Source organism: Loxodonta africana, chromosome 19 (assembly GCF_030014295.1).
Source record: "Loxodonta africana isolate mLoxAfr1 chromosome 19, mLoxAfr1.hap2, whole genome shotgun sequence".
NCBI classification, from domain to species: domain Eukaryota; kingdom Metazoa; phylum Chordata; class Mammalia; order Proboscidea; family Elephantidae; genus Loxodonta; species Loxodonta africana.
Window position 1 is genome coordinate 20,884,072 of NC_087360.1, and position 26,188 is coordinate 20,910,259.

General features: G+C 49.8%; 2 protein-coding genes across 2 annotated transcripts in view; one reads left to right on the forward strand and one right to left on the reverse strand.

Annotated features, from left to right (window-relative positions):
* YPEL1 (yippee like 1) lies at positions 1–16,935 on the forward strand. The gene is made up of 4 exons (XM_003419337.3): positions 1–312; positions 11,991–12,034; positions 12,600–12,708; positions 14,451–16,935. The coding sequence occupies exons 1-4, from the start codon at positions 196–198 to the stop codon at positions 14,538–14,540; spliced, it is 360 nt and encodes a 119-aa protein (XP_003419385.1). The 5' UTR covers positions 1–195; the 3' UTR covers positions 14,541–16,935.
* A 354-nt stretch (positions 16,936–17,289) lies between these two features.
* Positions 17,290–26,188, reverse strand: part of PPIL2 (peptidylprolyl isomerase like 2) — a 32,359-nt gene continuing 23,460 nt past the window's right edge. The window contains exons 16-20 of the mRNA XM_003419331.4: positions 20,933–20,989; positions 20,194–20,266; positions 19,994–20,056; positions 19,696–19,835; positions 17,290–19,317 (exon numbers count right to left, since the gene is read on the reverse strand). Of these exons, the coding sequence (XP_003419379.2) occupies positions 19,221–19,317; positions 19,696–19,835; positions 19,994–20,056; positions 20,194–20,266; positions 20,933–20,989 (430 nt within the window). The 3' untranslated portion in view covers positions 17,290–19,220. The remainder of the gene's footprint in view (positions 19,318–19,695; positions 19,836–19,993; positions 20,057–20,193; positions 20,267–20,932; positions 20,990–26,188) is intronic.

Consider the following 26,188-nt stretch of genomic DNA (forward strand, 5'->3'; position numbering starts at 1 on the left):
ACCCATGGTTTTGTCTTTATTTGCCGACAGGTTGTGACATTTTCTCTCAGCCAGCTGTGTGGACAGCGCCACACACGCTCCTGAACAACGACGGCTCTTGCCTGCATCTTGCAGTGTTTCTTCTGTCAGAGAGCCCAGCAGAGTTGCGATTCTTCCAGTGCCGGCCCTGAGCTGAACGAGGAACGCCCAGCGGAGATGGTAAAGATGACAAAATCCAAAACCTTCCAAGCTTATCTGCCCAACTGCCATCGTACATACAGCTGTATCCACTGCAGGGCCCACCTGGCCAACCACGACGAGCTCATCTCCAAGGCAAGTGGCTGTGTCAGACGTTAAGGCAACACCAACACTGCCGGGAGTGTTTGTCATCCTGGCACCTTGTTCATAGACGAGTGTTTAGCCATGATGTGACTTCCATGTGTGGCACTGTCTGGGACCTAAGGTTACTGTGTTCTAAGAGTCTAGGGCCTTCTGATTGAGTGTGGTCATACCTCAATCTTGGTCATGATCTTTACACATATGGGTGAATTTTTTGTAATTTTTCCTAGTTTTTCCCTGGTTTAAAATATCAGTGGTAAAATGATTCTGAATGAAAAAAAAAAAAACAAAACATTAGATACCAAAGAAAACAATTCATGTACTGGTTCTTTTCCAAGCAAGTGCAGTGGTTGGTTTGCTTGTTGTCAAGTTTCTGTGAGAGTTGCCACTGTGGCTTCATAGCTGAGAGGCGCTCAGGGCCCAGGCAACACTGGTTGATTCTGCCCCAAGAAGGGAGGGAAGCCGCACCTCAGCTGCATATTAGGAAGGCTGTTTCCTCCTCAGGACAGGCCAAGGGGCTTGAAATTCAGCTGAGGACAGAGGGGAGAGGGGAGAGGGAAGGCCGGTACTGAGATACTCCAGGCTGGTGAGGCTGCCCAGGGCGAGAAAAGCTGCAAAAGGAGAGGAGCTACTTTGAGAAAGCTGAGAGGGGCTGTGGGCTGGCAGGTGGCCCAGGGCTTAGGCAGGGCTTGAAAGAGGGGACGTGGTTTGAATCAAGGAGGAAGTGCTGAGGTGTGTGGGATGTGAGGAGACCTGACTCCCCACATGAGGGCTGAAATGGGAGGGTGGGCCTTTAGCTGGGAAGCGGGGGAGGATTCCAGAGGACCCAGTGCAGGCCCAGGAGGGAGTGTCGTAAAGAAGACCTAAATATATGATAGAAATGAATATTGGGTTTTATAGATAACAGAGAGCATGTAACTCTGCCTTCAACCAATACTTGATTGGATATGCTCAAAGGGGAATTAGGATTTGCTGGAAAGAAACACAGGCTTTTTATTTCAAGCCTTGCGTGTATCAGGGGCTTAGATGGAAAACCTGAACCCCACCCAGGAAATTTGCGTTTGAAAAGATCTGCAGACCTACCCAGAACTGCTGAGAGAACAGGAGATTTGCATTTGAAGGAAAGACCTTCAGAAAAAAAAAAAAAAGACTCTTTCCTTTTTGAATTTCAAGCAAGCGGTTTGGATGCTTGGAGGCAGGAAATGTCATTGCCTATCAGAAGAACACCTTTCCAGGACTGGAAGTTAGAGGGAGCCAGCAAGTAGACAACCCTGCTTGTGGTGACCACCTGGGGCCACTCAATGAGTGGAAGTGGCCGAGGTGCAGCAATGAAGAAACAGGCTGAGTTTGGACGTGTTGCATTGGCACCCACTGACCTAGCCCACAGAGGTTGAGGATGACAGAGAGAGAAGGGGCTGGCTGGTCTGAAGTGCAGGGAGGTGTGTGGACTCCTGAGCCTGCGGCTGGTACCCATTGACCTAGCTGGGATGGCTAGGGATGAGCTGACCAGAACCTGACTGAAAGAAGAGAAGGATGTTTGACACTGTGAGCTGGTATGGACTGCTGCAGTTTGATGGCTTGCTCTGGACCAGACCTGGTTATGGATGCAGACGCTCAAAGGTCCAACCAGAAGATTCTTCAAACCAAGGAGCATGTTGTGTCTCCTCAGAGTACTGTTTTGGTAGGGATGGGTGATTTAAATATTGGCTGCCTAAAATAGGGGGAGAGAAAGGCATGAATTGGCTGGCTTACATGCTTTCATGGGTGCCATTGTTGTTGTTAAGTGCTGAGTCAATTCCGACACATAGTGCCCCTGTGTACAACAGAATGAAACAGTGCCCGGTCCTGCACCATCACAGTTGTTGTTATGCTTGAGCCCATTGTTGAGCCACGGTGTCAGTTCATCTTGTTGAGGGTCTTCCTCTTTTTCGCTGACCCTCTACTTTACCAAGCATGATGTCCTTCTCCAGGTATTGGTCCCTCCTGATAACATGACCAAAGTACATGAGACAAAGTTTCATCATCCTTGCTTCTAAGGAGCATTCTGGCTGCACTTCTTCTGGCAGTCCATGGTATATTCAGTATTCTTCATCAACACCATAATTCAAAAGCATGAATTCTTCTTCGGTTTTCCTTATTCATTGTCCAGCTTTTGCACGCATATGAGGCAATTGAGAATACTGTGGCTTGGATCAGACGCACCTTAGTCCTCAAAGTGTCATCCTTCCTTTTCAACAAAAATGTCAGCACTCAAAATGAGGATCCTCACTGAATAGTTTTCTCTTTTCCTTATGGGCCAGGGCAAGAGAGGGTAGGGGAAGATGTTGATAGGATTATATGATTTAGTCGTAAGTGTTGATTGTTAACATGGTTAATTGTAATTATAAAAATTGTAATTTTAAAAGCTCTGAGTATGAAAGAGTGGACTAATGGGGAGGCACTGTAACCAAACGCCACTCGGGTTCTTGTCCTGTCTTATTAGCCGAGTGAAATAAGACGGACACTGATTTCAATGGAAACAGAAAGTGGCAAGTTTATTGTCTGCACATACAAGGAGCACGTGGAGTCTAGTGACCTTAAGGCCACGTGCTCCCTGACTAAGTGGGCTGTGCAGCTTTTTGTTTCCAGTGGCTTCAGGAGGTTGGGTTTGGTAGGTACCGGGAATTTACTGCCTTTAGCCCTCCCATGCCGATATTTGAGGAGGAGGGTGTCAGTTGAAGGATTGTGATTCCCATCTGTGTGTGCTTCAAGCTGTAACTAGGGGTACTCAGTGGACAGAGCCACCACCTGCTGCGACTTCCTGCTCAAAACAAGCTTGTAGTTAGCGAGACAAAGAGAGGGGTTAAGGGGTGTTGAGTGGGGTTTTCAGTATGACAGAGCAGCCTGTTTGAGCACTGCTGGACTGGAGTACAGTGGCCAGACTGAAAGTCCCTTAAAGGTTTTGCTGTGCTGACACCTCATGAGGCTTACCGCAAGGAAAAAATCTCTCTGTTAAATTTTATCAGAGGCCAAAAAGGCTGAAGCCAAGATGACTTTTGGAGAGCCTGACCGGATCAGATGGACACCTGCAGCAGACCGGAATGGCTGGTACCTGAGTAACCTCACCCTGAGGACTCTTTTGCAGTACTGAAGGACTAATTGTTAATGATTGTTTTGGACTGGTAAAATGATTGGGAGGGGGACGTTAATCCTTTAACTATGGAAGGGCCAATGGCTAGAAGAGTCAGGGGGTGGCCTATGGTGCACTGCATTACTTAATATGGTCCTTCTAGCCATAGTCTTTGTAACTCCCACCAAATGACTGGGTGGGACTGTGCAAATGAGGTGCTGTGGCCCACCAAGGGGATTGGATAGCTTGTTAATAATGTAAATAAGGTGCATGTCACCCTTCTGGGGGTAGAACCAGGCAAATAAGGTTATGTGAAACCCTGACAAGGATTGGTCAGTTTTGCCATCCCACTAGGCTTAAAATGAGCCATTCCAGAGGCGGGAAGGGAGGATCTCAACACCACCAAGAAAGGAGAGCCGAGATCCCTGTGCTGAGAACCAACTAGATCCAGGAGAAAGAGAGGGGAGCTGTAACACAGAAGACAGAGAGAGGCAGCAGAGCCAGGGCAGAGAGGGAGAGCTGAAACACCAGGGATGGCAAGAAACAGAAGCAGAGAAAAGGCGGCAGCAGAGGCAGCAGAACCAGAAGGCCAGCAGGAGACACCGTGGTGGGTGTGCCAACCCATGGCTCAGGAGAGTTGAGCTCCTTTGGGCAGGAAGCTTCTGGATACTTATTGGCAGAGCAACAAGAGCTTTGTAGCACTTGCCCAAGCAGGGCAGAGGCCAGCTGAGGGGCCAAGAGGCCAAGGGCCAGAGAGAGGCCTGCCTGCAGCACGGTTGAGAAGAAGCTGCCCTCATGGAACAGCTGTATCCTGAGTGTTCCTGAACCTGAACTGCAACTTACTTTCCTAAGAAACCCCATAACTGTGAGTATGGTCTGTGAGTTCTGCGTGGCCATTGGGATGAATTATCAAACCCAGCAGAGGAGTAGGGAATGCCATGGGAGGGACAGCTGGTGTCAGAACTGGTAAAAAGGTTGGAGGTGATGGCCATATCTGACCTCTGCCTCGTAGGAACCAGCCTTGGCTATTGATCGTGATTCTCCTTCCCCCTTGTGAAGTTAGAGGCGGTCAGATGCCCTCGCCACACCGTTTTTACACCGTGTTAGCAGCATACAGCTCACACTCAGTGAATGCCCCCTGAGGAGGCCTGTGGTCTGGCCCATCCCCTGAGGGTCTGTCTCTCTCCCGCTGTCAGGAACCTCGAGCTGGTTGAAAATAAAGTCCATCAGGAAGGTATGCTTTCCAAGAGCCTCTGCTTAGGCCTCTCAGTCAGCTCAGTGAGAACATTTATCCCTTGAGTGTTAACTAAATGATGGTGGGAGGTGGTCTCCTTCCTGTTCGTCGTCTGAAATAAACACCGTCCAGCAGGCCAGTTTCTGCTCCCCTGTGGCTTCTGTGATTCCTTGGTCCTCTCAGAAATTTCAGGTAAGATGTGGAAGTTCCTCACACCTTGGTGTTTTGGGATGTTGTCTAGGCGTGCTTAGTGTGTACACAGCGTTGTCAGTTCATGGAGCGTGGGGCCGCCAGAGCCCCCAGGCAGGGGGTATGTGGCATAGCAGTGACACGGTAGCCTGCCTGAGTGGGTGACCACGTGAGGGCTACCACAGACTGCTCTTTTGACACACACCGGGCGTGTCCTGATGCGGGGGGCGTAAGGAATTTGAGGTGCCTCTTTCAAAGAACCCCAAAACCATTAAACTCTTTTAAAAAATTATATCAAGAGAGGAAGCCTACAAGGCAGTCAGTGGAAACTGTTATCAATCATGACACTGAAAGGTCATTTCAGGATGGAAAGAACGCAGGGAACCTCGATTCTCAAGTACAGGGGTGCCTGGAGGTCCCAGACCTGGCATTTCAGCTTAGGGGAGAGATGCCCATCCTGAGCTGCTTGTTTTTCTGCTTTGCATGATGTTATTCCATGTGGAGGGGCTCACTGAAACTACAGAGAACTCCTATCACATAAAGCAGAGTCCAACTCACAGGAGGCTGAATGCCCCATCTCGACAGGCTTGTCTAGCCCTGGAGTCTATGTTTGTCCCTAACAGGATCTCCTGGCCCCAGGAGCCTGTCTTCCTGTGAGGCAGCGCTGATGGTTAGACTTTATCCAGCCCAGGGGTTAGCAAACCAAACATGGCCTGAGACCGGCTTTTCTGAAGTTTAATTGGATCACAGCTACACTCACTTGCTTATATACGGTCCACGGCTGTTTTTGTGTTCCACGCAGTTGAGGAGTTGCAGCCGAGACGTCAGGCACTGTGAGGTCCTACAGTCTGGCTCGTGACAGAAGCCTGCTGTGCCTGCCCTAGCAGGCCGGCATCTGGATCCAAACCACGACCTGATCACATCACTGATCACAACCCTGTCTAGAAACAAGGATGTGCAAAATAAGTGAAAGAATTAGGAGACTCAGGCTGATAAGGATGTGTGGAATGTCTTTAAGATGATATTTATTATCCTGAACACTTGTCCTGGAAAACTACTTCTGGGATCAGCTCTTTCTAAATGCAAGCGCCTCACACCCGGTGAGGTCACTGTGTCGGAACCCCGAGGCCCCACCTATCAGTGGCTTAGAACAAAGGCTCATTGTCGCTCAGGTGGGATGTCCACCATCAGTTGACTGGAGTGCAGCTTTTTTCATTGTCAAAGTAATTCCTGCCCATCATCACAAATGAAAATAATGTGTGGTGTAAAGCACGAAGTGAGAATTTCCTTTTCCTCCTGCCTCATCCCAACTCCATCCCTTAGTGGCACCACCTTTTTTTTTTTTTTAATTTTGTTGTTGGTGAGAACATACACAACCGAACATACACCGGTTCAACCAGTTCTACATGTAGAATTCAGGGACGTTGATTGTGTTCTTTGAGTTGTACAACCATTCTCACCCTCCTTTTCTGAGTTATTCCTCCCTCGTTAATGTAAACTCACTGCCCCCTAATGTTCCTATCTCATCTTTCAATGTTGTTAATTTGATCCCATATAGTTATTAAGAGAGCACAATGCTCAAGGCAGACATTTTTTACTAACTAAGCTAAGCTATTATTTGGTTTTAAGAAGACTTCTGGGAATACTTTTGGTTTAAGGTTTAAAGATTATCTCAAAGCAACAATAGTTCCCAGGGGTTCATCCAGCCTCTATGGCTCCAGAAAGTGTGGAATCTATGAGAATTTGAAATTCTGTTCTACATTTTCCCCCTTTTGATCAGGATTCTTCTATAGAGCCTTGAATCAAAATGTTCAGTAACGGTAGCTGGGCACCATCCAGTTCTGGTCTCATGGCTAAGGAAGCAGTTGTTCATAGAGGCAATTAACCATACATTGCATTTCCTCCTCCTATTCCTGACTCTAAGGAGGCCTGGTGGTGCAGTGGTTGAGTGCTCGGCTGCTAACCGAGAGGTCGGTGGTTCAAACTTACCAGATAGCCTGTGGGAGAAAGTGTGACAGTCTGCTCCTGTACAGGTTACAGCCTTGGAAACCCTGTGGATCAGTTCTACTCTGTCCTGTAAGATCACTGTGAGTTGAAATTGACTCAACAGCCATGGTTGGCTTATTCCTGACTCTTCTCTGTTGTTCCAGGCAAATAGGGACCAATTGTTGTATCTTGAATGGCCTAGTGCAAGCCTTTAAGACCCCAGGAACTACACAACAAACTAGGAGGTACAACAGAAGCACTAAACACGTTATTAGGCTAATTAACTGGGAGGTCCCATTAAATCATGATCCTAAACCTCCAAACCAAGAAAACAAATCCCATGAGGGTATTTGGTTGTATATAAGCAGCCTCAGCAGCTATTCTTTTTGTATGTGTGTGTGTCATTGTAAATATGTCTATCACACAACTTTTGCCAGTTCAACTTTTTACAGCTGTACAACTTACTGTCACAATTACAATAACTGGCTGCAATCCTACCCTTAATCAATGACATTTTTCCATCACTATAAACCGAAATTCAGTGCTCTGTAACCGATAACCCCCTTTTTCCTCTCCCTCTTGCCCCTGGTCACCACTAAGAAACTTTGGTCTCTGTACATTTGCCTTTTCTTATTGTATAAGTGAGGTCATAGGGTATTTGTCCTTTTTTTATTGTGCTTTAGCCGAAATTGTACAGCTCAAGTTAATTTCTCATACCAAAACATATACACATGTTGTTTTGTGACATTAGTTGCAATCCCCACAATGTGACAGCATGCTCCCACCTTCCACCCCGGGTTCCCTGTGTCCATTCAACCAGTTCCTGTCTCTTCCTGCCTTCTCATCCTGTCTCCAGACAGGAGACACCCATTTGGTCTCATGTGTCTGCTTGAACTATGAAGCACACTCTTCATGAGTATTATTTGGTATTATAGTCCTGTCTAATCTTAGTCTGAAGAGTGGGTTTTAGGCATGGTTTTAGTTCTGGGTTAGGAGAGTGTCCAGGGCCATAGTTTTGAGGGTTCCTCCAGTCTCTGTCAGACCATTAAGTCTGGTCTTTTTACGTGAAATTGAGTTCTGCCCTGCACTTTTCTCCTGCTCCATCTGGGACTCTCTGTTGTGTTCCCTATCAGGGCAGTCACTGTTTTTTTGATTGACTTATTTCACTCAGCATAATGTCTTCAAGCTCCATCCATATTGTAGCATGTATCAAGACTTCATTTTTCCTACTGGCTGAGTAGTATTCCATTGCGTGGATGTGTACCACATTTTGTTTATCCATTCATCCGCTGATGGGCATTTATGTTGTTTCCACCTTTTGGCTATTGTGAATAGTGCTACAGTATACACTGTTGTACAAGTATCTGTTTGAGTCTCTGCTTTCAAGTCTTCTGGTAGTTCTATTTGTAGTTTTTTGAGGAACTGCCACACTGTTCCCCAATGGCTGCGCCATTTTGCATTCTACCACCAAGGAATAAGGGTTCCAATTTCCCCACATCCTCACCAACCTGTGTTATTTTCTGTTTTTTTTTTTTTTTTTTAATCTTAGCCATCCTGTTATTATTAGGTACCATTGAGTCAGTTCCAACTCATAGCAATACTATGTACCACAGAACGAGACACTGCCCAGTCCTGCCCCATGCTCACAGTTGTTATGCTTGAGCCCCATTGTTGCAGCCACTGTGTCAGTCCATCTCATTGAGGGTCTTCCTCTTTTCTGCTGACCCTGTACTTTACCAAGCATGATGTCCCTCTCCAGGGACTGATCCCTCCTGACAACATGTCCAAAGTATCTAAGAGGCACTCTAGCCATCCTTGCTTCCAAGGAGTGTTCTGGTTGTCCTTCATTCAAGACAGATTTGTTCCTAGTGGGAGTGAAATCGTATCTCTTTGTGATTTTGATTGCATCTCTCTGATGGCTAATAGGAAACCCTGGTGGCGTAGTGGTTAAGTGGTTAAGTGCTACGGCTGCTAACCAAAGGGTTAGCAGTTCGAATCCACCAGACGCTCCTTGGAAACTCTATGGAGCAGTTCTACTCTGTCCTACAGGGTCGCTATGAGTCGGAATCGACTTGACGGTACTTGGTTTGGTTTTGGATGGCTAACGACGCTGAGCATCATTTCATGTGTTTGGTGGCTGTCTGAATGTCCTCATTGGGGAAATGTCTATTCAAGTCCTTTGCCTGTTTTATAATGGGGTTATTTGTCTTTTTGTTCTCAAGTTTTATGTATATATTGGTTATTAGGTTCTTATCGAATACATGGTTTCCAAAGATATTCTCCCCATTGGTAGCTTGTCTTTTCACTTTTTTAGTAAAGTCTTTTGATAAACAAATGTTTTAATTTTTATGAGGTAGTGGCATCACTCTTAGTACTTTGGTATATGTCATCATTTTTCTTTCCTTTGATGCTAGAAACACATTTTCCACTTTAAATGGAGGGTTTTCACAGCACTTTATCTTACAGCTGGCTTTTCTTCCCTTAACCCTCTTCTTTGAAAGCTCTGCGTGCCCACTGTGCAGGTCTGCTCCCATCCACTGTTAGTGTCTGTGTGAAGCCGTGCGTGGGAGCGTTTTTCTATCTCACTTTCTTTGCTACTACGAACCCTGGGACAGTGGCCATTCTTGCCACGTTTCCTTACACACTCAAGCTTGTCTGTTCTCACAGTAAGTTCTTAGAAGTGGGGTTTCTGGGTCAGACAGTGAGTGCGTTTTACATTTTGAGAGACATTGCCCAATTGTGTTCCCATCCTCACAGTCTCCTGCACTTGAGCTCAGGTGACAGTTTTGCATTTCCTTGATTGTTTTTGAGGTCAGTCATGTTGTGTTTGGTCATTTGAGGCAGGCACAGGGCAGAAGAGCCCCTGCCCATGTGGCATTCTCTCGGGCCCTAGAAGAATGCGTATTGGGAGAGATGAGTCTTGGGACTGCCCCACTTTTATCCAGAGGCACAGTGTCCTATTCTGTTCATTTGAATTTTATCATAGTATTTTAAGAATACTTGGACATACCCTCGAAACTCTTGTCCTGAGATAATCCTTAAACCTTAAACCAAAAATATCCCCTGAAGTCTTTTTAAAACCAAATAATAGTTTAGCTTAGCTAGTAGAGAATGCCTGCCTTGAGCATTATACTCTTTCGAGATCTATCTATATGGGAGCAAACTGGCAACAGCAACTCAAAAGATTAGATATGAACCTTAAGGGGCAGTGAGTTTATGTAAATGAGGGAGGAACAATTCAGAAACGGAGGGAGAGACTGGTTACACAACTCGAAGAATGTAATCAGTGTCACTGAATTACACATGTAGAAACTGTTGAGTTGGTGTATATTTTGCTGTGTATATTCTCAACAACAACAAAAATTAAAATTTACAAAAAAACAGCTTGAACATACTGTGAGCTATTTCTTAGCTCGTAATATTTTCCTTGGGCGAGTATGTCCCTAGAGGCACGTTAGGAAAGGCTAAGTCATTTACTCCAAGGACAGTACCATCTTGGGCTGTGATTTTTTTTGGGGTGGGGGGAGGGGATAGAAAAGTATGAAGACTTCATCTTGCCCCCCGCACCACATCTATGTGATGCATCTGACCTGCTTTAGAAGGGGCAACAGGAGCATTTTGAGGGACCTGTAGGTTTTCAGGGGAAGACAATCTCTTTTGTGATACCATCTTATAACCTTTCTAATTGGATCCAGTCTTTTGGCCTGATGAAGCTCACGCTTTGAAAGCTGGTTTTGCTGTGATTTTACAACAATGCCAGCAGAACGTTGAGGCTGCTGGAGTCAGCCGCTTCACTGCCTTGGGATGGACGCCATAGCACTGGCTCAACATAATGGCTGCTTCTCGTAGGATGGGGTTGTGGGCTGGTGGCGCTGAGTCTCTGCTCTTTCGTAACTTCTTCCAGACCCATTAAACCAAACCCGTTGCTGTCGAGTCAATTCCGACTCATAGTGTTGCAGGGCAAGGCTTCCCAGCTCGGCACTAAGCCTGCCTAGGTTCTTGCCTTCTTTTTACCAAGAATGACCAGGAGAGGCTCAGAGGTTCCACACGAACAAAGATTTATTAGTGGCAGAAAGAAGGCAAAGGCTCTCGAGGGAGAGACGAGAGGGGTTTCTACCTACGCTAGCCTCTAGTCTCTTTCTGAACAAAGGATTTCCTAGGATTTATAAAAGTTTTTAGGTGGGAAAACGGCATCATCTTTATTCATTAAATGGGTGGAGATTTCCAGGAGAAGGGGAGGGACTACGAAAATCAAATGCCACGCAGTTAGAATTCAAGATGGATTTCCTCACAGAGGTTGCTGGAACTAAGATGGAGTCTGTCACAAAGGCTGCCAGCATGTGGAACAGGACTTATTCTGGAATGTTGTGCATGCGTGATGCCTCTGGACCTTGGTTCGAGTCCCGGTGAGGGATCACTGCTTATGTTTGTCTCACGTGGAAGGTCATTCATAGGCCACGTTGATCTTTACTGCGCACGCTCGGCACCTGGTGGGGACTTAAAAAACCACCTTGAAGAAGTAGTTATCTACTTGATTAGTCAAGGACGTCTGTTAACGGAATGTGGAAAGAAAAGATTAATTATTCAGAAAGAAATACATTCTAACAACCCATGGCGGGGTGGCGGTGAAGCTTGTGCGTGGGTTCCGATCCAGGAATTTAGGAGTATTGAGCCAGAATTCCTCTACCTCAGCCAGTCTGATTCCTTGTCTGTCTCAACAGTGAGCCTGTAGGACAGAGTAGAACTGCCCCGGAGGGTTTCCAAATAGCACCTAGTAGAATAGAACTGCCGGCCTTTTGGTTAGCAGCTGTAGCTCTTAACCACTCCCGGTAGAGCTAATTAAGACACTGAACAGTCTCTCCGGGAGCTCCAGGGTGTGGTTACTTCCGGGCTCGCCTCTCGGAAGGGAGCTCCTGTGAGATGCCTGTCCTGAGCTCAAGTCCCAGGGCCCCCAGGCCTGTAGCTGCCCACCCCCACCCCCACCCCCACCACAGGGCACTGTGTGTCGCACTCTGCAGAGCAGCCCTCAACTCACACCGAGTTCCCTTCTTGAAAAGCACGGTTTCTCCATTTCCATCCCAAGATGCACAACTCAGGACTACATTTTGTCTCACTGAGCAAAATCTTGTAATAAAACATTTTTCTTCTTTGCAGTCCTTCCAGGGAAGTCAGGGACGAGCCTACCTCTTCAATTCTGTGTGAGTATTCCTGGTCAATACTCGCATGGACAGGTCACACTCACTGTTAAATACACATACCTCTTCTGTACATCCATTTAATTGGTTGGCTATTCACAGCTGGAATGTGCAAATACACTCCGTCAATGATGTGAAAGAACTCTAGGTTTGCCCATAAAAGCATAATTCTTGTATCCGAGAATTTAATCTTCCACACACATTTTGGTTTAATTGATTCCTGTGTGAGACAGGCTTTGGTTTTTAGTGTACTCGGCAGAGCTGCAGCCATCTCCTCACAGTTGTCCCCTCCTGGGATTCTCGTGGGGAAATAAAAAGCAGTTTGATCTCATAAAAGGTGGTAGTGGGCAGAGGGTGGGGGAGGCGGGGAGTTAAGAAGGAACGGTGCTGGCTTCTGGAAAGTTCCGGTTTCTTCTAGTAAAGGATGGGCTCGGGGAAATTAACGCCACAGATTGGAGGCAGGTGGGAGCGAGTCACACCCCCACAGGCTGGGTGGGGGTGGGGAGTGCTGCTGCCTGCCGTGGGGTGCCCGTCCCTAGCACTGTCCCGCACCCCTTCTTCTCTGCAGGGTGAACGTGGGCTGCGGCCCCGCCGAGGAGCGAGTTCTGCTCACGGGTTTACACGCAGTGGCGGATATCTACTGTGAAAACTGCAAAACCACCTTGGGCTGGAAATACGTGAGTACCCGTCTTACTGTAATATGTCACAGAACGCACCCATTTACTATAATAAATAAAACATGTTACAAACAGGCACAAAATTAACACACAAAGGAGTGAGCTCTCCCACTGACATCTGGTGGAGTGGAACGGTCAAACAGTACATCTTTTACGATAAAATTTCTTTAAGCCAATTAAAAGTGTATCTGATCCCATGGGCACACCTACATTTTCATGAACAAAACCAGCATCTGGTGGAGAGAGCCGCCCACTATCTGCAGACATGGCTGTCCCGCCCCTGCTGCTTGGACTCTCAGCCCCACTGAGCGAGGGGGGCCCTGAGGCCCAGCAGTCAGGCCCAGCCACCTTGGGGAAATGCCATGGCTGTGCCTGTGGCGTTCATTTGCAATAACAATCCCAGCAGACCCTCTTGCAGCGCCAGGTGCCTTGGGCTCCTGGGTCTGTTTAGGATCTAAAGATAGGATTCAACCCCCCTCCTGCCATGGGCTCTTACTCCTTCCCCCCTTTCTCCTGCACCTTGCGTGGGGTGCGACCCCCCACCCCCACCAGCTCCATCTCTCGAAAGCACAGAGGGTCTTCTCATCCAGAGAGAAGCTGCCCTCTTGGCTGCCCTCCTCCTCCCCTGCTGCCCAAACTTGACGTTACTGCTCTGCCCCTTCACCCCCCACCCCCCACGCACTGATACTCTCCGAGGCCGGGTCCTCATTGCCAAGGCCACGTTTCTGTGTGGTGCGCCTGGAACCTGCAGCGGTGGCCTGGAGAGGCACCTTCTGCTTGGAACCTGTCTTCTCCACCTCTCTGGCCACCTAGCCTCCTTTGTCTCCTTCCGGTGCCTTCAGCCTCATGTGGTTCCAACCACCTGTGTGTTGGCATCTCCCAGACTGTCCCTCCAGCAAAGGCTGTGTGTCCAGGGCCTCCTGGCAGGCCTGTGCACAGAGCGGAAGTTGGGGGTCGGGCTGGGTGAGTGCCCCCTTTGAGAGCCCTCCTGCCCTGGCCACCCGGGGCCATCTGTCTGCTTGCTCGCTCGCTCTCAAATTAGGTATGAGGTGCACAGTCTACAGTGGGAGTGTGTCCACAAGGCCTGCCTGTGCCCTAACCCTCTCACCTGGGGTCCCCGCATCCGCACCAGGTGCTGCCCACCTGTCCTTGCAGCTTCTTCCTTTACTGCAACGCTCTTTCCTGTCTGCTGGCCTGAGGTGGTGAGCGCAGTAGGCAGGGCATGCCAGCATGGGCTGTACACATATCCTGGAACAGCGTGACAGAGGGAGCTGGGGACACCCTGCCCGTCACAACTCACCCACGAAGGTTTCCCCCCGAAGGGCATTCTGTCCCTCCGGACACCTCTGGCTATACGTGTACGTGTGTACTTGCTGTCAGTCTCCTTTCAGACGGAACTCCTGAAAGGGAGCTTCCCCCGCTTTGCACCTCCGCAGCTGCCCTACACATGAACAGATTCAAATCCATACTTCCCCACACATTCAGTCATAATTAAGGACAGACACAGAGTAAACCCACACTGACTGGATGGCACTGTCCCCTAAGCTGTTCTCCCTCTGGGCGGGAGATGAGTGAGCGCTCTCCACACTGGGGAGAAGGAAACGGGAACACACACGGCAACATCTGTGTGCAGATAACGGATTGCGCGCTTCTTTGCCAAGAGTATAGTAAAATTGAAAAAATGAAATAGATTCTGTCCTGACACCTTCTCTCTCCACTTTTTTTTTTTTCTTTTCCCCAAGGAACACGCCTTTGAGAGCAGTCAGAAATATAAGGAAGGAAAATTTATTATTGAGCTTGCCCACATGATCAAAGACAATGGTTGGGAGTAAAGCGAGGCTTGTCGTGCTATTTGAATGCCATTTTGTGAAAGAGCTTGTGAATGTACCGGAGACCTGGGGTTGTCCTGGATGACACTGTTTCTTGAACTTTAAACCTCACAGGCGTCTGTGCCGGCTCCTTGGGTAAGGCCCACCCTCCGATCTGTTCTCTTCATGTACATGGTTGTTTCTGAAGTTTTTCAATGACCCCTTTCTAACTTCTCAAGTTCCAGAGAAAGAATTAACCAACTGGTGACTTACCTGTCTACTTAATATCTTCACTGTCTGTAGGGTGGGGCCTGTTTAGAGAGCAGTGCCTCACCCCCCCTTTTTCAAGTGGTGGTATCTTTTTTTTTTTTAATTTTTTTGATTTACAAAACTACACATTGCTTGTTCCTCTCACAGATGAACTGTTAAGAGCATTGTGTTCCTTTAGGAATATTCTAGAGAAGTCAATGAATTTACACATCAAGAGGGGTTTTTAAGCCTTGTTTGAAAACAGGACATCCCTGGTAACACTTTACATAAGCTGCAAATAGGGAAGGGTATCTAACGGGAACATTGATTTAAGCCACTGGATTTCTTATCCCGAGAGCAGTGGATCAGGTGTCAGAGAGGCAGGGCGTCTCCTGTTCTCAGCAGTGGCAGTCTTTCCAGCTTCTGATCCCAGGCCCACCCTGCCAGTGGTGACAGGGGCTCCATGGCAGGGAACTGCTTTGCTCCATGTAGTTAGGCTTTACACGCCGCACAGAGCAAAAGTCGATTTCATGTCCCTGATGAAAAAATGATTTTTGCGTATGAGAAAGGCCAGAACCAGCAGAAAGAACTTCAGCTGGAAATTGAAGATTCCTCTTGAGATCGGCCAGATTGTTTTCAAGTAGTTCAAAAAAGGTTAAAATTGCAAGATAGTTTAAAGTTTTTTAAGTGATGCAGTCTGGTTTGCTGGGTGGGCTGTGCCCCTCCCCTCTCGCCTGACTGTGCTAAGTGGAAGAACATGAAGGGTGCTGTCAGGGCCTGTGGTGGCCTGGGCCTCTGCAGGACGCGGCACCACGTAGGGTAGTGGATTTGAGACTCCCCAGATAGTGCCTAGCCTGCCTCATGGCTGCCAGGCCCACCGCCCGTGCAGGGGGGCAGGAGAAAGGTCCTGGAGGCAACCCAGAAGGAAATGTAGCAATTTGCCAGGCAGGGACTGAGGGGCAGAGCCTGCCACAGTAAGAGAATGGCCTGCAGTCTGACTCTAACCCTGTCCTAAATCCAGAGCAGGGCTCTGCAGGTGCTGAGTGCTATGCTGGCTTGGCCTCTCACCGCTGGAGCTTACCTTTGGGCCATCCCTGCCCCACTCTGGGCCCGGTGGCAGTGAGGTGACATCCTTGCTGGCACAAGCCCTGACAGACACATGAGCACAGCGCCTTCATAAGCTCATTTCCCCTGTAGATTTAGGCTCTCCCAGCGTGGTCTGTATTTTTCCAGGTCGTTTACAGCTTTTAGAGCACGCATCCACTCACCCAGTGGCACTCGCTGCCCAGGTCTGAATCTGAGGACGCCTGTCTTGTAGACTGCCACATGAAGTCCCCAACTCTGGCTTCAGTGTTTAGTTAAAACCTAATGGGGCTGAAAGACATCTTGAGGGTTGGGAACTTAGCTTGAGAACTTAGTTGTCATTCCACTTGTGGTTCTTGGTTCCCTTTTACGCGTGGGAGTTTGCCTCAGCCTTGCTGGAGGCTCCTAGAAGGGTGGGACACAGCCGGGGTTGTGTTGACACCGGAACTGCTGGGGGGCGTGAGGCGGTTGGATCCCCAACCTCTGCTCCGGAAGTGGTTCTTAGATTGAAGAGACTTTTGTATATACTAAAATTATATTTAAAGTTTTATATGTTCTGAGCGAGTTTACTGCTCCTTCTATTTGAGCACTTTGGTTTCTTGTACTGTTGTCTTTTGTGGTGGCATTTGAAGTTTTTTTACTAGCGGTCTTATTATTTTTTTTTTTTTGTCATTGATACCAACAAAACTTTTATCACTTTTGTGTTGGTCTTCTGCAAAATACAAGCTCCTTTTCAAACCAAATGAACTGACCATGAGCTGCTTCAGGGAAGTGATACTCACCAGCTACAACCAGATGTGCTGGTGAACTGTGCTGGAATGTTCCACCCTCTTAAATTCCTGAACAGTGAATATCATCCAGTGAATTTTATTTATTTAAAATATTTTTCCTTAAGACAGTGGGAGGTGATGCCAGGGTTATAAAATATGTCATATGTAACAAACTAGGGCCATGTTCTGGGAGAGTGGGTGTTTCAGGTTAGCTTTGTCGCTATTTTATATATACATAGTATTTTTATATCTTCATACTTACTCTTGATGGCATCTGTCAGGTTTTAAAAAGGATCAGAAATGGACATTTTCTCAAAAAACCTTTTAATTTACCTGATGATCTCACCAGGTGCTTACAAAATCAAAGTGGTTTAATATTTAGAAAACTACAATTTAAGCTCTGAAACGAACTACAGAAATGCAGACAGCAAGGCTCCTGGTGCCCACTGTCCTCTGCGCTGAGGCCCCAGCCCTTGGCCTGGCAGGGCACGCGTGGGTGAGGTGCTGTGGCTCCGTGGGCCTGCCCTGGAGGAGCAGCTGGGAACAGCAGCCAGATTCCTGGAGGCTCACCTCACGGCACAGGATTGTGGAACATCACCATGGAGCGCCACCGTGTCCTCTGGCCGCACGGCCAGGCCTGTGGTTCTCTCTGTGTCTATGTGACGTTTAGAAATAAAGCTTTCAATGGTCACCATCTCTGCACTCTGGTGCTGCCCTGCCCTCCTGTTGCACCACAGGGGCAGGTCACCCCTCTGTGGGAGCCACGGGCGCCTCAGGCCCAGCACGCGTCACACCAGTTCCTGTCTCAGAAGCACCATCTCCAAGGCTCAGAGCTGTCAGAGTCCAAACACAACTGGGGCTGCGGTCTGGCTGGGCTGCTCACCCCGTTCCGTCCTGCAGGGCCAGTCCACCCTCCACCTGGGTGCCTGTACACACCTCTCAGCACGGGCTGGTCTCCACAGTGTGCGTCCACACTCCCTGGCCTTTCCAGGACCTCCAGCCCCCCGCTTGCACCTCTAAGCTACCGCATGCACCTGACCCACAGCTACAGTCTCACCCAGCCCATCACACGTGTGACACGGGCTCTTGGGGGCAGTGCAGACTGCACACCTCCCACAGGTGTTACCCAGACGTCTGTCTGAAGGTGGTCCTTGAAGTCCCTGAGGACATGGTGGGTGTGGGAGCCCAGACCACCCCTCTGCAAAGAAGCTGGCTGGGGTGCAGGCTGGAGCTGGCTGGCTAGGTGAGGCATGCGGAGCTTGTTCTTGGTGTGATGAATGGCTTGAAACACGGTAACAGAGGTGTGTCTCCTGGGACTGCCTGGCGGCTGTGCAAGCGAGGATGAGCAGAAAAGAGGCACGAGTGAGCGGAGACTCTGCTGTGCCGTCCAGGGAGGGGCACAGGGCTGGCATAGGTGTCTGCAGCAGAGATGGAAAAGCAACGAGAGCCAAGACATGTTCTGGAAGCAAGAGCTGTCAAGACTTGCAAAGACTTAGAGGTCTTGGGAGAGGGAAAGGAAGAAACCAAGAAGCAAGTCAAATTTCAGCTTGATGAGCTGGGAGGTGGCAGGGCCTGCTGAGGGTGCTGCTATGGGCAGGGGGAGGTCAGACAGCACAGTAGGGAGGGACATGCTACCCCTGAGGCTTGATGCTCTTACAGCCTTGGGGCTAGGAAAGATGGGCCGGGTGTTCCAGGATGAGTTCGCAGCGCCCACTGCCTCAGGACAGAGGTCAAGGGAACAGAGCCAGGTTGGTGTGAGCTGAGGAATGAACCGAAGCGAGGAAAGGTAGGCAAGTGTAATCCTTCTGAAGATATTTTACCAAAAAATGGGGGGGTCAAAGGAGGGCTCTGGAAGTTGGGGGCATGACTGCCACTGGCCCAGCAGCATCAGAGCAAGTGGGGAAGCAGCAGCGCCCAAGCCAAGCGATAGCCGAGCACACGCGGGGTGGTGTCAGAAGTGGTCATGCCAACTCCCCAGGGCTCTGCCCCATCCTCCTCCAGGACCAGTAGGAGCAGGAGGCTGCACCTGGCATGGAGGGGTGTCTTGTGACTCAGGCAGAGTGGGGCCGTGCATGGAGCAGCGCAGGCACCCACTGGACAGATGAGGCATGAAGGGAGGAGTGGTGGGAGGGGCGGCTGTGGCGGCGCCGGGCCGGTGGTCACTGCTGGGGGCACTGGCCTGGGCGAGCCGGACAAGCAGGAATAGAAACGGGTTCTGAGAGGCGCACCAAGGGTCTCGTCCAGGTTGTCAACTGCACTGCCACTTGAAGCACAGGAGGCTGCTGACAGAGGCCACGCTGGCCTGAGTGCTCAGCTTCTGATTCCTGGGGTCTGAGAATCCTTTTTGACAAGTCCCCAGGTGATGCCACGGGCCCAGGAACTGACTGGGTAAACAGACCAGCCCTGAGATGACAAGGGCATGGGGGTAAGAAAACGCCCACACCCCTGCTGGGAGACAGCCAGCACTCTGCAAGGGTGTGGGGAGGGGAGGCTGGGTTCCCAAGGCCTGAGTGGCTCTCAGCAGAGGGGGTCTGGGCAACAACAAAGCTTTATTGAGTCTCTGCGGGAAGCCAGCCTTCGGAATGCAGAAGCTCCAGGTCGGCTACCAGGAGCTGAAGTCCCCAAAGCCTCTGCTGGGCCTCTTCTTAGCTGTGGGGGCGGCGGTGCTAGTGGATGGCTCTTCCTCTGCTGCCCGCTTCCTGGGAGGATAAGAGCCAGACTCTGCTGCCATCTAGGTTCCCAGGCCCCAAGCTGGACACCACATCCACCCCCCTGGCCCCCTCACCAGCCCCACCCCGTGGAGGCAGCGGGCATAATGTGTGTCCCCACGCACACCCACCTGCACACCCTATCCAGCCCTGCTGGAGCCTGCCTGCAGTGAGCCCTGCCTGCAGTGAGCCTGTCTGTACTGAGCCCTGCTTGCAGTGACCATGCCTACAGTGAGCCCGCCTGCAGTGACTGTGGCACAGAGCTCAGACGTTATGCTGCTTCCTCCCCATTGACCAGGCCAGACTCATGGGCATCAGGAATACTGGTGGAAGGACACACCCAAGACACTGGTTCCCAGCCCCACTCACGTGGCCTCTGGGCTGATGTACTTGCCAACCCCCTGGCGGTACGCTTGGGGTCCAGGGCTCCCCAGCTGGGGCTGGCTTGTCTTCACAGTGGTCTCCAGGGCCTCCTCTTTCAGCTGCGTCTTCTTGCGCTCCTCAGCGATCTGTGGGGAGCAGGACATGGCTGGGCCAGGGCCAGCACGGCTGGGCAGTACCTCCTTGGACAGAACTCGGACTCACAGGTACATGTGCCCACCCCCCCACCCCAATAAGAAGGACTCACCCATGGTCCCCCTGAAAGTGGCAGCCCTGCACCCCTCACCTGAGCATCAGCCTCCTCATAGGGGTCCACAAACACTGTGGTGGACTCGATGCGGATCTCCTCCTAGTGACAGAGTGGCAGAAGGGAAAGGGCACTGATCAGGGCCAGCAGGCTCCTCCACCTCCTCCCTCAGGGGCCCAGGCCTGAGGTTGCAGCCAGGAGGGAACAAGAGAGCCCCTTGGCCCTCCCCAGGCACATACCTTAGGGCGGTCAGTTTTGGGGTCACTCTCCACGTTCTCCATGGCTGTCAGTGTGTCGAAGCCTCCAACAACCCTGAAGCAGGAAGAGGTGAGGTCTAACCAGGCACCCCTAGGCCAGTCCCCAAGGCATTCCAGGAAGAGGCACCTCACATGGATGACAAAGTCGGATGGGCAGGGCTGGGCTGGGACAGGGTGGCATGAGAGCCCCACCATCAGCAGCTGGGCTATGAGCAGGGAGAGGAGGGGCCAGCAAGCCGGGGCCTGTGGGCCATTTCTGGCTCCTGTGTTTTTGTAAATAAAGTTTTATTTGCACAAAACCACCCCCATTTGTTTACACTCTGGCTGCTTCTGTGCTACAACAGCAGCGTTGAGTAGCTGTGACAGAGATCAGAGGGCCCATCTGGCACTTTACAGAAAAATTTTGCCAACCCCTGGACTAGAAGAAAAAAAAGACAGGGTGCAGTAACATCAGAAAGAGGGCCCAGGGGAGAAGGGAGGCGGGGCACCAAGAGCAACTGGCCAAACAGGGCTGGAACTGAGTCTTGGAGAGCCAGCCTCACCCCAGCAGATGCTCCAAACCCCTTCTCCTGCCACAGCCACAGCCTTCAGACAGAGTGACAGTAACCACGGCAGAATGGGCGTGAGGCTCCGGTCGGGGAGGCAGTGGGGAGACCCACCGGAGAGAACGCCCTCAGAGCTGCTGCCCTGCTGACGGCCCAGGCACCATACAGCTTCTTACCGCCCAAAGATGGTGTGCTTCTTGTCCAGGTAGGCACAGGAGCGGAAAGTGATGAAGCTGAGGAAGGAGGTGAGAGGGTGAGGTGGAAGCACGTGGGACCCCGTCCAGCCTGCCTAGGTCCTCCCACATCCCAGAGCTTACTCTAGAACCCAGAGCTTGCACAGGCGGACACTTGTGTGTGGCTTCCAGCCCCCACCCAGGACAGGCCGCCAGATACTCCAGGCCTTGTGCGCCAGGAGAAAGCCTAGCACGGCCCCAAGGGAAGCAAGCAATGGGAGGTACTGTGTGTCTAGGCCTGCCCTCCCCCGGCCACAGCTCACCCACCAGCAGTACCCCATGCCCAGAGCCAGTGGCTCATCGCCCAAGCTTGCCCAGCACAGGCTGTGGAAAACAGGAAAAAGGAACAGCCTAGAGACAAGTGGGTCAAATTCTGGCAAAATAAAAATTATCCAGCTGACCCAAGGAGTGAAGCCTCCACTAAGGAATCGTCATGAAAAACTGACACGAGATGCGAGAGCTGTCCTGGACCAGAGAGGGCTTCTTGGCCGAGTTCCCACTAAGTTTCAATGAGCAGCTGGAGCCAGTGTCAACTCTCCCAGGCCACAGGAAGAATGCCAGCCCCCAGTCGCTGCATGCAGGCAACGTAACTCTAAACTAAGGCCGGACAAAGCCAGTGTAAACACCCAGCCCCAGCTCCCGCCATACAGACAGTGCCGGCACGCTAAACACCAGAGCAAGAACCCAGTTGTGCAAGAGTGACCCACCAGGGGTCAGTCCAGGAACCCAACTCTGCTACAAAACTGGAAAATCTACTCAACCTGGTGGCTACACCCACAAACCCAAGGGAGGAAAAAGCTGACGTTCGCACTGACAGATGCTAAAAAGGGACCTGAAAACCCAGCAACCTCTCCTAAAACAACAGGCCCAATGACAAACGTTCTCAGGTGGCAAAGGAGCACTTCCCCGGAGAGCAGCAGAATGCCCCCTCCCGTGACCCAATGTGGCCCAGGATGTGATGGTGGAGCACGAGGAAAGAGGAGAGGACCCCATCTCACTGAGGGGCTGGACTATCTAGGGAACCAGGAGCTCTAATAAAAGCTTCTGAATTATAACAGGATTTGATAACTGGCTAGATGACACAAGCAGTCACCACTTAGAACTGGAATGGGGGGAAATCCATTTATGATAATATCACAAACTATAAAATGTTAGAGAGCAGCTTTCTCCAGGAAGGCATCGGACCCACGCGCAGGGAACTATCAAATCGCAATAGATATAAAACCCACCGGAAGAGAAAGTCAGCCCTGATCTTTGATTGAAGATGTAACATATGTATCTATTCTTCCGAAATACAGATGTGGTGTAGTTCCAATTAGCAACCCAACAGAACTCTCAAAGCTTTAGATTAAGTGATCTTACAGTTCACATTAGAGGATAAACAACCAAAAAGAGCCAGAAAGTGTGAAAATGAACAGTGAGTGGGGACCTACCCACTAGAACATACTGCAGAGAGGGCCGATACAATCAAATAAACACAGTCTGGTGGAGGAACAGACAGGAAGAGCAGTGGAAAAGAATTAAGTCCGGAATTAGATCCCAACTTACATGAGAAGTTAACATATGCCTGGAGAGGAGGGAAAGAGGTCCTCCTGGCATATCTGCTCGAAGCAGAGTCCTGTGCAGCAGAAAGTTCTCAGCAGGACACCTCTGCTTTAGGATATACAGGATTCACGGGGCCTGGCTCCCTGGAAACTGTCCCCCCAGACAGGTGGCCATGGGGGGTATGGAATGGAGCTCCCACTGTGGGAGGCAGCCTGCACACCTTGCCCATCACTCTGGGCCAGAGAGCACACGGCCATGTGACAGGGAGCAGGCACCCCTTGCCTGTGCCCACCTGTGTCACACTCGACCACGGAAAGACCTGACTGACTCCACAACCTGATAACCTGTGTTAGTCAATGGCGAGGCCAAAGTCAATGAAGAGAAAGATGGCTTATTCTCTGAGTGATGCTAGCAGAACTAGCTACCCATCTGGAAGAAAACAAAAATGCTTTGCTTATCATATGCAAAAATACTGGATAAATATGTAATACAGAAATTAAGATCTTCCAAAATTCCAGAACACATACAATTGACGTGGGGAAGCTTCTTAAATCAACTGAAAACTCAAAACTATTAGAGAAATATATTTTAATATGTAGTATTTAAAAAAATAGTATATGGTATCTTTCTAATTAAATTTTAATATTTGGAACACAGATAACTAACCTACAAAGTCTTAAAAAAAAATACAAACCACTTAATAAAAAAATAGAGTTGACAAAAGGACAGGTAGACATTGAAGATTTTTAAACATCAAAGAATGGAACAGATGAGATCATAAAGCTCCTAAAGGAGGAATGTACCAAGGCTGACCGAGAAAGGAGCAGAAAACCTAACTAGAGCGAAAACCGTGAGAAGAGCAGTTAAACTGCACACATACACACACATCCCTGTACACACACACACGCACACGCCTCCACCGAACAGAAGACTTTATAGGTGAATTCTACCATACAGTCAAAAAAGAGATCACCCCACACCATTCCGGAAAATACGAAACGAGGCTAATATAACGTGATGTCAAAACCAGACACAGATAACACGAGAAAGGGAAGAGGCCAACTTGGGAACACAGACACCCAACTCTTAAATAAAAGTGCTTAACAAGCCAAACCTAGTGAATTTACAAAAATATACCATAACAGAGGTGAGCTGCAACGTATTTTCTGACGCTACAGCTCACAGGAGGGCTGGACACTGGAAAATCTTTAATGCCCTAAGAACGAACACTCCCCCTCACAAAGTGCCCACAGGCATGTGGACAGCGGCGCCAGGGCAGCTGGCTCACGTGTGTCCCCCTCAGCTGTGACCAGGGCAGGACAGGCCTTCCTGCCCACAGGGCTCCCTCCCGGCCAGGCCTGGCTGAGCCTTCTTGCGTTCTCTCCCAGGGTCAGCCCTGCGCTGTGGTCTGAAGGTGGCCTACCCACTCCTGTTCCCTCCCCCGTCACCTCCACGGGCGCTGTCTCAGTAAATCTCCTGCCTGTTTTATCCTGGGATCTGTTCTCAGACACAAGCGCTATTCATCACAGCCAAAGACTAGAACGATGTCCATCAAACATAAAATGTACAAACTGTGCTGTGCTCACACAGACACTGGGCACACCCCAGCCCTAGGGGAGACTGCCACGGCCTTCCCTGAAACCTCCGAGAGACAGGGTGCTGGGATGGGGAGGGGCTACACACTTCAAGTGGACATTCCAGGATGCCAGCACCACCTCCACCAGACTCCACTTCTTTCTCCTCAAACCTCCTCATGCCGCCTCAGTCTTACTCCCAACTGCTGCCTCCCGTCTTCCCCCAAACCTCCATCTCAGTCATCCTGGGCCCCACCCACCCCTCATTCCCAGACTTCCCTCCTTGGTTCATGCCTCCCTCAACCTACTGCTTTATAATGACAAACATGTCCGGGGGCCCACGGCACCTTAAAAATAAGCAAAAAGAACCACAAGACCCTCTTCAAGGCCACATTCATCCCCTTGATCCCACTGTCCCCAAAACTGTCCTCAGTGCAGTCATCCACACCTACAAGTGGCCCAATCTTCCTTCCCTGACCCCTCGCATGCAGTGTTCTGCCCTTGCCCTTCCTCCTCAGCCAGCATGTTCCACACTCTTCCCCCCATGCCCTTTCTTGGGGGCCCTGCAGCCCCTAGACACCAGGGATGCCCAGATCTTTGCTTTCAGCCCATCCTCGCTCTCCTAGGTCAAAACGTTGACCTGCTGGGACAGCTCCAGGTGGGTGTCTCATAGCTCCTGACAGGTCAATGTTCAAGACAGAGTTCTTGGTAACCTAACACCTTCAAACACCTTTTCTGGGTTTGAAGGCTTCGGACCTTAGTCTCATGGGACAACTCAGTCAACTGGCATCACCAAGTTCATGTCCTGCATCCTAGTTCGGTGAGTAGTGTCTCGGGTTTAAAAGCACATGAGCAGCTATCTAAGATACAACTATTGGTCTCTACTTGTCAGGAGCAAAAAAGAAAGGAAACTGAAGTCTCAGAGAAGAAACTAATCTGTAGGGCTAATAACCTATACAAGCTATAGCCTCTTCTATCTTGAGACCAGAAGAACTAAATGGTGCCTGGCTACCACTACCAACCATTCTGATCAGGCCCATGACAGATAGACTCCAATAGAAAAGGAGAAAAACGTGGAAAAAAACTCAAATTCTTAAAAAGTCCAGACTTACTGGACCAGTTAAGACTAAAGGACTCCCTGAGACTCTTTAAACTCTGAACTGAAACCAACCCCTGAGGTCACCTTTTAGCAAAATAACAAATTGGTACACAAAGTATATTATCCGTAAGTATCGCCAAACCCGTTGCCGTCAAGTCAATTCCGACTCGTAACGATCCTATAGGACAGTGTAGAACCCATGAGTACAGTGTTCCATTAAAAAACCATCTATGTGAGACCAAAAGGTCAACAATTACTCTAAAGCAAAAATGAGAACGGACGGGAGCAGGGAAACTAGAGCACTGGAAATGGAACAACCAGAACATAATTAAAGAGAATGGTGACACGCTGTGAAAAATGTTAACTAATGTCACCGGACAATTTGTGTAGAAACTGCCAAATGGGAACCTAACCTGCTGTGTGAACTTTCATATAAAACATTATTTTAAAAAAGAAGAGTTCTTAGTCTCCTCCCCCAGTGTTCCCATCTCGATAAATGGCACCACACCCAGCTGGCAACCCTGCCTCTGTCCCCATGGTCAACCGTCAGGTTGAAGCCACCTAGCCCTCTCCACCTGCCTGCCCCCACCCCACCCTGGGCACCACCGCCTGTCCTGCCATCCCCCCACCCTGCCTTCACTCTCTGCCCTCCCCGCCAAAGCTATACATCCATTCTGTACAGCAGCTGGAGCCTCGGAGAACACCATTCTCCTCCACTGAAAAAACTCTTGTCTTTTCCCTTGAAGCCCTTCTGTGTTTAGGTACTAAGAATCAAATTCAGACCTTTCCCACAGCACCCCTGCTGGCACCCTCTCCTGCCAGTCTGCCTCCCGCACTCAACCCTCCCTTCACATGGGTCTACATTCAGTGTGTGAAACATGTGAAACTCTCCATGTATGGTCCCCTCCCCTGTACACACACATCAGCCACCTCCTCCAAGAAGCCTCTTTCAGTCTCCCTGGTAATTACTGACTTCCTCTT

Bases quoted from the DNA above. Each gene is read 5' to 3' on its own strand.
- YPEL1 (XM_003419337.3), top strand. From the start codon at position 196: ATGGTAAAGATGACAAAATCCAAAACCTTCCAAGCTTATCTGCCCAAC. The intron at 313-11,990 runs GCAAGTGGCTGT...TCTTCTTTGCAG, and splicing joins ACGACGAGCTCATCTCCAAG to TCCTTCCAGGGAAGTCAGGG. The intron at 12,035-12,599 runs GTGAGTATTCCT...TCTTCTCTGCAG, and splicing joins GCCTACCTCTTCAATTCTGT to GGTGAACGTGGGCTGCGGCC.